Genomic DNA, 14,091 nt, shown 5'->3' on the forward strand with positions numbered 1-14,091 from the left:
CAAATTTATTTTTAAAAACAGATTACCTTTTTCTGTTCTACCAAACTAACATCTACACTGTCTATTCTCATCCTCCAATATAATCAGACGGTACACAGAAAAAAAGGAGGGAAAAAATAATAGCCGTGAGATCAAACACTCACCTCCCTCAAATCTATTTAAGAATTTCTAGGGTTCATTTTTTCATTCTTTAATTCAACAATCGACACAGTTTCTTCTTTAGTTAGAGCATCGTTTCGTTCCGGTGCTAAATATTCATACAGTCTTCGGCGAATCCGCATTCAAATTTCAAGTTTCCTCGTTCATAATCGGTAAATCTCTTAGTCTTCTTCGTTTTTTCCGCCTTAAACTTTATATTTTCCTGTATTTGATCTTCTTTCTAGTTCATTTTTCACTTCCATTTCTACTAATCAAGTATAATCGGATCATTCTTGTATTCTAATCACTATAGATTTTACTGATTTTATCATGTTCGGTGTAATCTCTTCAAGTCTTACTGTTTTTCAGAAAAAAAAAAATCAAAAAATTAGTATAGTCACTGGTCAGTACTGATTTTGTGAAAATTGTGAATGATTTTGTAGAAAATGAGAGAAATACTTCACATTCAAGGTGGACAATGTGGTAACCAAATCGGATCTAAGTTTTGGGAGGTGGTTTGTGATGAACATGGTATTGATCCAACTGGAAAGTACGTCGGAACATCAGATCTACAGCTAGAGAGAGTTAATGTTTACTACAATGAAGCTTCTTGTGGAAGATTCGTTCCTCGTGCTGTACTCATGGATCTTGAGCCTGGGACTATGGACAGTGCCCGAACTGGTCCTTATGGTCAGATCTTTCGTCCTGATAACTTCGTTTTTGGACAATCTGGTGCTGGTAACAATTGGGCTAAAGGACATTATACTGAAGGAGCTGAACTCATCGATTCAGTTCTTGATGTTGTCAGGAAAGAAGCTGAGAATTGTGACTGCCTTCAAGGTGCATATTATATACTATATTGCTCAATTTTAACCTCTCAATTGTAAATCAGGGCTTCTTTTTACATTTCTGGTGAATTTGAAGGTTTGTGGAGCTATGGTCACTAGCAATTATTTATACTGTTAATATTATTTTATTTTGCAATTGCAGGTTTTCAAGTATGCCACTCATTGGGTGGAGGAACTGGTTCTGGGATGGGTACTTTGTTGATCTCCAAGATCAGAGAAGAGTACCCTGACCGTATGATGCTCACATTCTCCGTATTTCCTTCGCCTAAGGTTTCTGATACAGTAGTTGAGCCTTATAATGCAACCCTCTCTGTTCATCAGTTAGTTGAAAATGCTGATGAGTGCATGGTCTTGGATAATGAGGCCTTGTATGACATTTGCTTCAGGACCCTCAAGCTAACAACTCCTAGCTGTAAGTACTCCAATTGCAAGATCTTAATGTTGATTATCCTCCTGTGAATGTTGAAGTTCAGATATCGCAGTGTTTTAGTTGATTACCTATTTCTGTTAATTAGAGGCATATATTTTGTGAAGAGCTACAACGCACCTAGGAAAATTAGAAGTTTTGCTTTTCTCGGAAGGATTATGTATATCTTGGTTTTACAATTGGTTGATCTATTGAATGTGATTGGAAATGATGGTTGGCTGTGAAAGAATGGATTCTTTTGTAGTGAACAGAAATAGGTGGTCAATTGAAAAGATGAAGTATATCTGAATCCATGTGAATTAATTGAATCTAACATTAAGAAATGCTTATAGTGTCTGCATGAATTTTTCTAAAGCCCCTAAGTTTGTTGTTCTCTTGTGGATGCTGGCAGTATTTGATCTTACTTGTCTTTCTGAAGGTTACAAACTTTTCTGCTTTTAGGTTAATTAATGTACTGGTTCTTATTTGCTAGAAACTATGCTGGGATTTTTTTCATGTAATACATATGTCCTTGCAAACCACATATTTTCTCTTTTCACTTATACTGTTACTGTACTGGTGGTTCCTGGTACTACTTAAAAACATGAGTTGTCTTCTTTACAAAATACTGTTTAACTTTAATTAATTGGTTGCTACACCACGTAGTTATTAGGTTGCTATTGATGTACTGTTAGGCTGAAAATTTAAGATGTGAGACCAAACATTGTGGGATTGGTAGTTTATGCAATGTTCTTTGCTATTATGTGCCTTCACTGATTTGTTTTGGTCCTCATACTTCAACAACCACCAAATTGTAGGTTTGACTGTCCTGCTGGGCTAACCATGCTTTCTTAAATACTAATATCATAGCTAAGTTTGAATTTATCTGCTGCGAGTCAGTTTGTTTCCATTATTATCCATTAGGCAGAAGCCGTAAACCTTCACTAGCAGATACACCTTAAAAAAAGTTATCATGTAAAGTTTTTTCATAATTCCTAGCATGAGATAACATTGAGAGTTTGGCCAGTTGAGGTTAACATCTTATTCCAGCTAGTAGGAGTAAAAACTCAGTACAGTTCTTGGATTTCGGTTATTGGTGTCTGCTGTTTCATCATATTTTATTTTTTCCATTTGCCCTGTGTAGCTGGTTAATTCTCCTCTTGTGTTTTTCTTTCTCAGTCGGTGATCTGAACCATCTTATCTCTGCTACCATGAGTGGCGTTACCTGCTGCCTTAGGTTCCCTGGGCAACTTAATTCTGACCTCAGGAAGCTCGCCGTGAATTTGATACCCTTCCCTCATCTTCATTTCTTCATGGTTGGCTTTGCCCCACTCACCTCACGTGGGTCCCAAATGTATCGCACTTTGACAGTGCCAGAGCTCACTCAGCAGATGTGGGACTCAAAAAACATGATGTGTGCTGCTGACCCAAGGCATGGACGATACCTCACTGCGTCTGCCATGTTTAGAGGAAAAATGAGCACCAAAGAAGTTGACGAGCAGATGATTAATGTGCAAAATAAGAACTCATCCTACTTTGTCGAGTGGATCCCGAATAACGTCAAGTCAAGCGTCTGTGATATTCCACCAAGGGGTCTATCAATGGCGTCGACCTTTATCGGAAACTCAACTTCTATCCAGGAAATGTTCAGGAGAGTGAGTGAACAATTCACAGCTATGTTTAGAAGGAAGGCTTTCTTGCATTGGTATACTGGTGAAGGAATGGATGAGATGGAATTTACTGAGGCAGAGAGCAACATGAATGATCTTGTTTCTGAGTACCAGCAGTACCAGGATGCTACTGCTGACGAGGAAGGTGAATATGAGGACGAAGAAGAGGAGTTGCAGGAGATGTGAGAAACTTATATAGAAGGTTAAAAGTAGTAGAATGGATTGGAGTGTTGATATTGGAGTAAGTGGGTCTAACATATTGTTAAAAGTACCGCGTCATGTTTTTTTATTCTCTTCTATCTGGTATCATGTGTTTCAGTAGTTTAGTTGGTCGTACTCTTGCTTAGAATCGCTGTTCTGTTATGATGTTTCGTGTTACATAACCATTTCAAATTTGTAGATCTGGATTTCAGGTCGCCGTGATGATCATGTTGCCTCTTCAAGACAAATTTGAATTATACAACTAATGTAATTATGTGGTTTTTTGTAGGGATGATATTTTAGGGACCATGGTTTTTTTTGAGGGGATCATGATTTTATTAGGCCACCTTCCCTATAGTTATATAGGGTATCCTAAAGTGTTGAAATGACTAACCTACTGTGAGTGGGGAAAAACGATTTGCTGGCTTTTAAGGAATTGAAGAGTCGACCGTGTGGAGACTCCTTGAACCGAGCGAAATGTTGAACCTTACACAGATGCACTGCAAGAAGGGAGTGCTTTAAGTTCGAGAGATCAATCTGTAAGACCCCGGCCTAAACCAAGAACAATGGCTGGTCCAGAGTCAATTCGGTCACAAGAGAGGATGGGTTGATCTGTAGGAGGGAAGCTGAGAAATACGTGAGATCAATGGTGATCTGAGATTGTAGGTGTGTTGCGAATTCAGCGTGAAAATGCTCTGAATGATTGAATTTTGCTCAATTGAGAGTAATTTTTGTGAGTTCGTGTAGACGAAAGATTGTTTGTATGAACTTTGATGAGAAATTGCTCGTCTTGGCGAATGTTGTTTGATTGTTCGAAAAACCTCTCTTTTTTCAATCAGGATTCAGAAACATTTTATAATGCCGGAGTTGAAAACACCATGATCCCATGAAGTGTGACAGTTGCTGGAATCAGAGAGTGGGAAATGGGGAAATCATGTTAAAACCAATTACTCATCGTGCAGAGACTTGGTTAACTTTCCACCCACTACTTTGCTGACTCTTCCAACTGATTGCACAACTTGCTCACATTCTCGTCGTGGGTGAACACACGTGCCGTAGACTGCCAGACCAAAACCCTAGTTAATATCCCCCCATGTGACACGATTGAAATCTCATGATTGTGGAGTCATTTGCTGACTTTATGGGACGATGAGTCCATGTAGCGCTGAGTTGAACATGATTAGCAAATGTTTCGAAACTCATGAATTTAATGTGTCTGCTGAGACGAGGTATCATTATAACCTAAGACGAGCAAAACTGTGTTGCTAAATTGTTGAATATTGGTAGTTGAACCAATATTCTTTGATTTGAGCAAATATTGCTAGTCTGAGCGAATATTGCTAATTGAATAAATATTGGCGGTTCGAGCGAATATTGCTAGTTCGAGCAAATATTGTTCTTTTGATGAATTGTTGGTAGTTGGACCAAATAAAATATTAATTTAAGTTATTGACTGCTGGGTCGAGCAAAATAAATATGAATATCAATCATGGAATCAACATAAAATTATCAGAGTGTACGAATCTGCACAGAATCACGTTTCTGCAGAGCTCTGGATTCAAAACCCTAATTTTACCGAAATGATGATTTATTGCAAATCAACACAGGACCGGCTACATGGGATGACGGGTTCACCATATAACGCCCAAATGCTCGAATGAGCAAAAAATACCAAAGTCTCTTGAGGACCAGTTGGTGAAAGAATGATTAAATACGGGTTTAATCATTTACTGAAATAATGCTCGTGTGAGCAACAAATCATAAAACCTGATGTAGAAAATATGAGGGTCCGACCAAGAGGTCAAGAGACCGGCTCTTGATGGTCGTGGGACCAGTAGATGGTCGTTTGAGCGAGCTTCCAATTGTTTGGAAAGAGTTCGAACCTAATATGAGCAACTGAGCAAATTAGATTAAAATCATTAAAACATGCGGGACCAGCTGTTTGAAAGCCTCAGGGTCACCCTTGGCCGGTCAAGGGGATGTGCTCGTGTCACCATAGTGTTCGTGCTTCAGTCCTGAGAATTTTGATATTTTCTGATGCATGTTTGAGCAACATTTGGAGAAAATATGCAAAATCCATGGTTTTGCTGAAACCGGCAAAAATACATGAGATGATGAAAATAATAAATAAACAAGGAATCACAAGTTGTGGGACCGGCCACGGCTAGGGCATGGCCGGTCGGTTGACACGCGGTCCCACATGCTTTTCCCAGTTTTATGTGATTTTATGTATTTTTCTCTGATTTAAGGGAAATTCCATGAAACTGGAGAGTTTGGCGAAATTAGGGAACTTCCATGAGATGAGAGACATAAATTAAAATATAAAATAGGGAATGGGAGTGTGGGACCGGCAATGGCCATGGCATGGCCGGCCGGCCAATGAGCGCGGGGCCCAAGGCACTCTTCCCAATTTTATGTAATTTTGACGATTTTAGATAATTTTTCATAAAATCAAAGGGATTTGTTGAAAACCAAGATATTTTGTTGAAATCAGGGAGTTTTCATGAAATCAGGAAACAAAGCACCAAATAATAATAAAATAATGGGCGTGTGGACCGGTTAGGGCATGGCCGGCCGGCTAGAGCCCGGTCCCACAAGTTTTCCTAATTTTTTTTTAATATTTTCCATGATTTTAGAGAAAATACATGAAATCAGGTAATTTTAGGGAAAATTCATAAAATCAAGGAATTTTCATAATTTGAGAAGGAATAATAAAATAATGGGACGTGAGGTGTGGGACCGGCCACGGCCAAGGCATGACCGGCCGGCCGGCGGTCCCGCGACACCTTTCCCTAATTTTATTTTATTTTGATAAAATCTTGTGATTTAGATAAAAAAATACATGAAATTAGGTAATTTTCATGATTTTAGGGAAAATTCATAAAATCAAGGAATTTTCATAATTTGAGAGGAATAATAAAATAATGGAGACGTGAGGTGTGGGACCGGCCAGGGCCCGGCTGGTGCTCGGTCCCGCGACACCTTTCCCTTATTTTATTATTTTTTGATAAAATCATGTGATTTAGATAATTTCTTTGAAATAAAGGAAATTTGCTCGAATAAGAGGATTTTCATGAGATCGTGAAAATAGTAAAAATATGGTAAAATATAAAATTGGGCGCGGGACTAGTCACGACATGACTGGACGGCTGGTGAGCCTAGTCCCCTGGCGCTTTTGCTTAATATTTTATTATTATTATTTTCCCTTCCTATTTTGCATAGGTTCCTCGTCCGTTCGTATTTTTGAAATGCTCGTTCGTGCATTCAAAATGTTGGTCCGTGCATTATCCTCTAATTACACTTGCACCATTTTTGTCAGGGCTTATTCGATGCTCAGATGCCTGTTTCGTTGAATATTTATTACTAACCTGTGGAATTCTGCTGGGAAGAACCACAGATTGAAGTAACGAAATATAACGAGGAATCGTAGAATATTGGGATATTCAGGCGATTAATTGACGACTCGTAGAATATTGCTGGATATTCAGCGATGGCTCGTAGAATATTGCTGGATATTCAGACGATTTAAGATAATTAATTGTTGGCTCTATACTAGAAGGGCTTCCTGTCTAGGAGCATTAATTATCTGAGGGTTGAGCAATATGAACTTGTGGAGTGTCATATTCCTCTTGCATAGTCGGGGAAAACTGGTTACATCCCGAAGACGTTGTCGCTCTATACTAGAGACATGCTGTCTAGGAGCCGCCCAATCTTGCGATTTATACAGTATGAGATGTGTCGTGGTCTCAGCTGAGAGACTGCACATCTCATCTTCTCTGAGAGACTTTCTCCATCAGAGGTGGCATGAGCTTTCATGCAGAGACATGAGTCTCGATACTCATCCGATTGCCGGATCCGGAGTAATTACTGAAATTGCTCAGTATTCATGAGATGTCGTGGCCTCAGCTGAGAGACTACACATCTACATGTACTCTGAGAGACAGCCTTCTCAGTCAGAGATTTTATGCATGAGCTTTCATGCTTTGATGAGAGACATGAGCCTCAATACTCATCCGGTTGCCGAATCTGGAGTATAGTTTTACAATTCTACCCTTTGTCGAAAATCCACCATCTACATTAAGTCCCCTGCTTTGAGGAAAGTCATGTTCCTCAGTCAGCATTGAATGGTGATTTTCCAGGTACACAAAATAAGTAATTGAACTTAGTCATAAGATAAGATATTACCGGATTTCGACTGAATGAGCAAACCATGGTTTGAGCGGAAACCTCTGTGGCATAATAGAACATCATCCAGTGAACATAAATTGATGTAGAACCGGATTCGATGGTGGAACCTTGGTTGGTTTAGGATTCACGGGCCGGGCCCAAAAGGAAATCCTTATGGAATTAGGTTTTGGAAATAAAATTAGGTATAAAAGGGAATTAATCCTTTTTTTCTCTCACGTACCACCTCCTTCATCTCCCTCACGTCCGTGCATCAGGCAGCAGGAGATTTTCTGCCGGGCGCCGCCGTGATCACCGGCCGCCGGCCGTCAGGTGAGTCGTTTTTTTTTTTTTCAGAGTTTGCTGATTTCATGAGTTTTCATGCTTTCACCATGTCAAAATTCTATACATGTGTATATGTTGATGTGGTTTTGTAGAAAAACCCTTGTTTTATCAAACGTATGTTCGTTCGATCGTTAGTTTTGAAAACTAATAAAAATCCCTGATTTATGAGAGATTTCTTATATATGTGGACTTAGGTCCAGTGATAAAACTTAGTGTATGAGCTTTCATGTGAACCAAGATTTTACCTTAATAGATGTGAGCTTTCACAAAACCGAAATAAACCCGTTTTAGAGGATAATGCTCATTCGAGGAAAATAGACATATATTTTTATGTATGTAAATTTATGTCCAGTGATAAAACTTTATTTATGAGCTTTCATGAGAATTAGTATTTTATCACAATAGGTGTGAGCTTTCACAAAACTAGCATAAACCTTCGTTTTTAATAAAACGCTAATACGAAGGAAAAGATATTTTTTTTAATATATATGTAGCCGTGACATATTTATTCACATGGATTTGTTCTTATTAGATAAATTCTGAAAATTTATATGAACAAATTGCATTAATTATTGATTTGTAAAATCAAGACATGGGTTTTGAGTAACCTTCAAACTAGACAACTTTTATGATGAAGTCATGTCTTATTGTAAATTTCATAGTTCAGTTGTGTGAATGTTCACGTTATGAAAAATTGTGTATATTATTTTTATGAGAAAATCAATTTTGAAGGTTAATAAAGTTTTGTTCGTTACTGCAGGTTTCAAGGAACGAACTAATTTCGTGTGTTAAACTCTTGTATTGCAATCACTATTGTTAGTGAAATTGAAAGAGGTAAGAGTTCAAGATTTACCATTTGTAGACACCGGCGTTTTAATTTGCATGATTCCATCATCTTATTGAATTCGCGGATGACTGAAACATTGTGTGGATTTCACAGCAGCTTTGCGAGGATGTCTGATTCTCCAGCCAATGATGCTTCCAGAGATGAAAGGTGTGCAGATGATGATATCTCCATAGAGGAAACATGCACGGATGAGACTTCCGTTGGTGAGGAAGACGAAACACCTGGAGTCAAGAATGTCCCAAACATAGATGACGCATTCTTTGAAGTTCCGGAGCCCGAAAATCGTCTCAAGTCCCCGGTATATCGCCTTCTGATCAATCCCAGGACGGTCACTCAAAAGAAATTGGTGACTCCTCGTGCTGCTATTCGGTTCTGTCTTGAACGAGGACTATTCCAGGCTTCAATGATTGAATTCAAGCTTTCTCGACGCCCCTTAGAGAAGTTCTCGGGATGGTCTAGACACATGCTAGGATTTCCTCGTGTTAGAGCTATGCTGGATAGAGCACAAATTACCAGGGCCGTTCAAACATCTGGAGATTTGTATATCTTTCATGACGCACGAGGTATTGTAGCTCTTCTTGCTCGCTGGTGCATCCCAACTCACACGTTTATATGCAGCTGGGGAGAGTTCACTATTACCTTGGAAGATGTAGTTGCTTTATTGCATCTTCCAATTACAGGTAACTTTCCTGAAGAACTTTGGACAGCGGAAGAGAAAGCAGTTTCCAAAACTTTAACAGCTGAGATGGAGAGAATCAACAAGGTTTTTGGTAAAGGTTGTTACGCTCATTGGTTGACACATTGGTGGCCACGAGACGTCCCTCTTGATGAACCCGACGGTATGTTGTCTATTGCTGCTTCTTTTTGCTTATGGCTGTCTAGGGATGTGTTTGAAGATGCTGGTACCTTGTTGAAGCCGTTTGTAATTCCTTTCGCTATTAAGCTGGCTCAAGGTGAACAACTTCCGCTAGGTAGCTTATTCTTGGGCTCTTTATATTCTAACCTGGACTCTTTAGTCGTAGACTCCAGTGTTTCGAACGGCTTCATGAAGATTGAATGCTACGCCAACACGATGTTTCTCCAAGCTCTGTGGGAGCGTTTCGGAAACTATGCACCCATTCCCCGTAGTGTCTTACAAAGTCTGAACTCTGATGCTCGACGTATCTTCCATGAGAAAGACAACGCTAGGATTATGCGCTGGTCTACGAAGCAAATTCAGTCCAAGACACGCTTCATTGACGTATTAGATGACGAGTCTGAGTTCAACTTCCGTCCTTGGGTGGTGGTTCCTCCTCACGTTTCTCAATTGACGACTTTCAATGCTGGAGAAAGTAAGTATTTGAAATCTGGTGCTGATTTGAGCGATGGCGAAAGATCTTTCATGCTGAGTTGCACTCCCGGTCATCTAATATCAGCAACGTATGGAGATTTTTCGGTGGAGGAGTATAACATTGACAGAGCCGCCCGTCAGATGGGTATGGACCAATGTGTTCCAACCTTCAGAAGGAGAAGACCATCAGTGGAACAACTTAAGACTTGCTTAGATCACACATGATGAAGGGAGCTCTTATTGGTTCCCTTGTGCTGATCGAACTACGTATGTGACTCCAGGCTACATGGAATTCTGGGATCAGCAGCTTGAGCGTCTTAATGATTATGTGACGTCCGTCCAACCTTTAGTGAAAGATCCTCCTTCTTCTGAGATGAGTGCCTCTCGTCCCAGACTAAGGAATATTTCTGGTGGTGACAAGCGAAAGACATCTCCAGGAGGTTCACCAGTATGTATTCTTTTGCATATTCCTCATACAACTCGTATAATCGTCTTTAATTATCACATCAATTTCTTTTGCAGGAGGGTCGTGCTGTGAGACCTCGAATTGAAGTGAATTTCTCAGAGGCGGAGGCAATTTCCCACGGTGGAGAAGGCAGGAGCAAGAATTGCAAGTTGTTGCCCAACACCATAAAGTCCCCAGTCGCCTTTTTGGTGAGTTGTTGATATTTTTCCGCTGTGACTTCTTCCATCCGCATTATCAGGATCTCAAAACCAATATTTGTTATTTGGTCACAGGACTTTGCTCCGTCTAGTATTGACGGTCTTCGATTCTCTGCTGCTGGGCAGACGACTTCTGATTTGAACGTTGAAGAAGAAGTCGCCGTGAGTAATTTCCTTTACCATCAGACATAAATGTTTCATGTGAAAATGCTAACTACTTGATAATATGTCCAGGAGGATGTCGTCATGGAGATGGAAAGTGCTGATGTTCGATCTTCCTCTGAGAATATAGACGAAGGCACTTCCAAAGATTCGGAGCCAAATAGAAGTAATGACCCCTTGTCGTTAATACGGACAATCATAATTCCTTGAGTACTTCGGAGACCCCCAAAGTGAGTATATACCCTGCATCCTCTTCATAGAAGTATGAAAGTGCTGATTTGTGAATGAATGAATGAGAATCCATGTGTATATAAAAACTTGGTCGAACTTCGTCGTCAGAAAATTCAGAACCCAGTTTTTTACCAAAAACGCCGTAAAATCTTCATCTGGAGTCGGATTTTCATGATCTGCATATGCATATTCAAGCCCGGAAAATTTCCAAGCTTTAAAGAAGTTTTTAAGTTTTGAGCACGTTTAGGGCCTGAAAAAGACGAAATAGTAAACTTCCAGGAGACTTTCAGAACTTTTTCAGATTGTATGTTGCCCGATGTTTTGATCACACCTCCTAGATCGTTCGCCCAATTGCCATGAAATTTTGACATGTTGTAGGACTTCCATACGAAGAGAATGGTATAACCCAACTCTAGACTCCCACCAATTGCTCCCAGTTCGTCATTGAACACAGGGCAGTGTAAAATTTCTTCAGCTGAGTTTCTTTGAAAACGTGTTTCATGACTTTGATGCTACTTGTACACATCTTAGATGTATGATAAGGAACTTAGATGATGTTAGTTCACTTACTCTCTTAATTTTATGATTGTATTGGATTTCTCCCCTTGAATCATTCTAATCCCATGTAATCTTCGCATTAGGTGCCTAACAACGAAGTTGGGAATCATGAATCCAGTAATGATGGTTTGGGAAATCCAGGAGTTGTTGATGACAATACTTCCATATATGTGCCTCAAGATGATGAAGTGCTGGTCGTTGATGCCGTGGAGGTAGAAGAAACTCCAATTGTGCCTCAGACGGTGGAACCCGAACCCGAAATAGCAGAAGCTACTTCCTCTGAAATCGTCTCTATGATTATCGATGCTGCTCCAGTAGCTGAGAACCAGATGATAGTGCACGAGTATCCTACTGCAGGGATTTCCTTTGATCCTCAATTTGGTGAGTTACTCCCATATCACCAGCTTGTTGGAGGATTTAGCGTTCCCATCGGATATGCTGCTATGTACAAGGAACTGTGGGAAATGTATGGACACATTGTTGTTACTCAGGATCCAGGACGCAGTTTTTCTTGACGAGACAAGTAGAAGTCATCTTGCGTGTTATAAATGATATCCGGATTACAGCCAGAAATGTGTTACCCAAGACGTACTCTTTGATTGGGAGTACAACTTGAAGAATGCTGAAGATCTTGGCTTCAATCTGAAGTGGCTCCGTCAAAGACTTGAAGTTATCAGGAAAGCAGTAAAGGGTGATGTTCCCTTCCCTACCAGTGATGTCGTGTTGAAGAAGATGAATGAAGTTGCCGAACTAACCAGGAAGCTGGAGGCGGAAAAGGCACTTGAAAGTCTTGGAGGAGGCAGAAGAGCAGAAATCTTTCTTTGATGGCTTTCTTTAGTTTCCTTTCCATAATATCAAGAACATTGAACTCTGTGAGAGATGTGAGATTTTATTTGGGTTTTGATTCTTTGATAGGTGTCGAGTCTGTGACTGAGAATTTTCTTTGATTTTGGATTTGATAGAGATTTTCTTTAAGTAAAGTGAATTGAATTTCTGATAAATTGCTGAATTCAAATACTGATTGCAAGTATTGCAAACGTTTTGGGGGATTGAAATACAATGAAAGAAAATCCTAAATGCCAAATCCAGACCATGAGTGCTCAAACGCCCAGTACCTCAAATGCCTAATAATTTCAGATAAACGCCTTAAGCCAATTCTCGTGAATTACTGGCAGGGTTCTACCATCTGTGTTGATCAATTTGTAGTATCCTCCAGTTATGGACTTAGCAACCATAAATGGTCCTTCCCAATTGGAGCTCCTTGCAGAGTGGAGATCTCGTTTAGCCGCCTTGAAAACCAAATCCCCTTCCTTGAATTTGTTTGGTTTAGTAGTTCGCGCCTTGAATATCTTTTGCTGATTCCATGGTTGTGGCACGTATGGACATTCATGTAGAGGAGAGTACCCAGCATACTGTCTGTCGTGCTTAGCCAGGTCCTCAGCAATAAACCTCTTGATAGAATGACCGACTTGGAGAAGCTCTGAACCCAACCATTGGGTATAATATTGGCGAGGTGAAGTTATCCATTCATAACTTTTGGTAATTGCTAAATCGTTTGTAGGGAGAAGTCCTTGAATCAAAGTATCATATTTGAACATTGGTAATATTGGAGCATGAAGAGGAATAAGACTTGCCTGAGCTCGAAACCTTTGACAAAGGTATGTGGATTTTCCCCAGGTTCTTGCGTAAGTCCCATCAAGGTTTTTACTTCCTCCAGATGCTCAAACGGTGGGGCGTCCTCTACTTCTTCTTCTGACTTGGAGTCTTTGTCGGCGACAGAGTGTGTTGAAAGCTTTGAAGTTACCCTTACAGCATGAATCCAAGTTCTTCCAAGGATCATGTCATATCCAGGATCTTCTCGAATTATGTAAAACTTGGTCTCAGTGCAGACCAAATTCTCCGTGACTTTGAGAATGATGAAGCCGTATGCATCTCTGGAGATTCCTTCGTGGTCTCTGATTGCTATGGGAGCATGAGTAGCCTCTTGTCGAGTAATTCCAGTAGCTCTGAGAGTTTTCAAAAGGATGATGTTGACGGCGGTGCCGACATCAACAAATGCTCTTTTGAATTCATTTCCTTTAATATGCACGGTGGTGAGCAGTCCCCAATCATACATTTCTTTGTCGGTGGCTGATGGTTCAGGAGGTACTTCTGGAATCAGTAGGAGTTTCCCAGACACTATGTGGTTCAAAGCTGTGAACATGTATCCTCTTTGTGCTTTTGATAGATAGAGCAATTCGCAAACATGCTCTATCAATGACTAAACTGCTTCCTTGACTGGTACTTCAGAAATAGAGAAAGTCCTGACATGAAGAGGATCTCTGTGTACTCCTTAGGTTCCAAGGTTAAGTTCTCCTGACTCAACCTTTTCTCTGAATATGCGTTTCAAAACTTTGCAGCTACTTGTGGGGTGATTGACGAACCTGTGGAATCGGCAGTAACGAGGATTTTCCATGTCTTCCTCAGTTGGGTCTCTCCTGACGTATGGCAATTTGATTGGACCATCTTGGATCCAGGCGTCTAATAGT

At 40.1% G+C, this 14,091-nt stretch overlaps 1 protein-coding gene across 1 annotated transcript; it reads left to right on the forward strand.

Moving 5' to 3' along the window:
* The first annotated feature begins 205 nt into the window (after positions 1-205).
* Positions 206-3,551, forward strand: LOC113310160 (tubulin beta-1 chain-like). Its single transcript, XM_026558738.1, has 4 exons — positions 206-311; positions 582-978; positions 1,129-1,398; positions 2,572-3,551. Exons 2-4 carry the CDS (start codon positions 585-587, stop codon positions 3,246-3,248), a joined length of 1,341 nt encoding a protein of 446 aa, XP_026414523.1. The 5' UTR covers positions 206-311; positions 582-584; the 3' UTR covers positions 3,249-3,551.
* The last annotated feature ends 10,540 nt before the right edge of the window (positions 3,552-14,091 follow it).

Source organism: Papaver somniferum, chromosome 9 (genome assembly GCF_003573695.1).
Source record: "Papaver somniferum cultivar HN1 chromosome 9, ASM357369v1, whole genome shotgun sequence".
NCBI classification, from domain to species: Eukaryota; Viridiplantae; Streptophyta; class Magnoliopsida; order Ranunculales; family Papaveraceae; genus Papaver; species Papaver somniferum.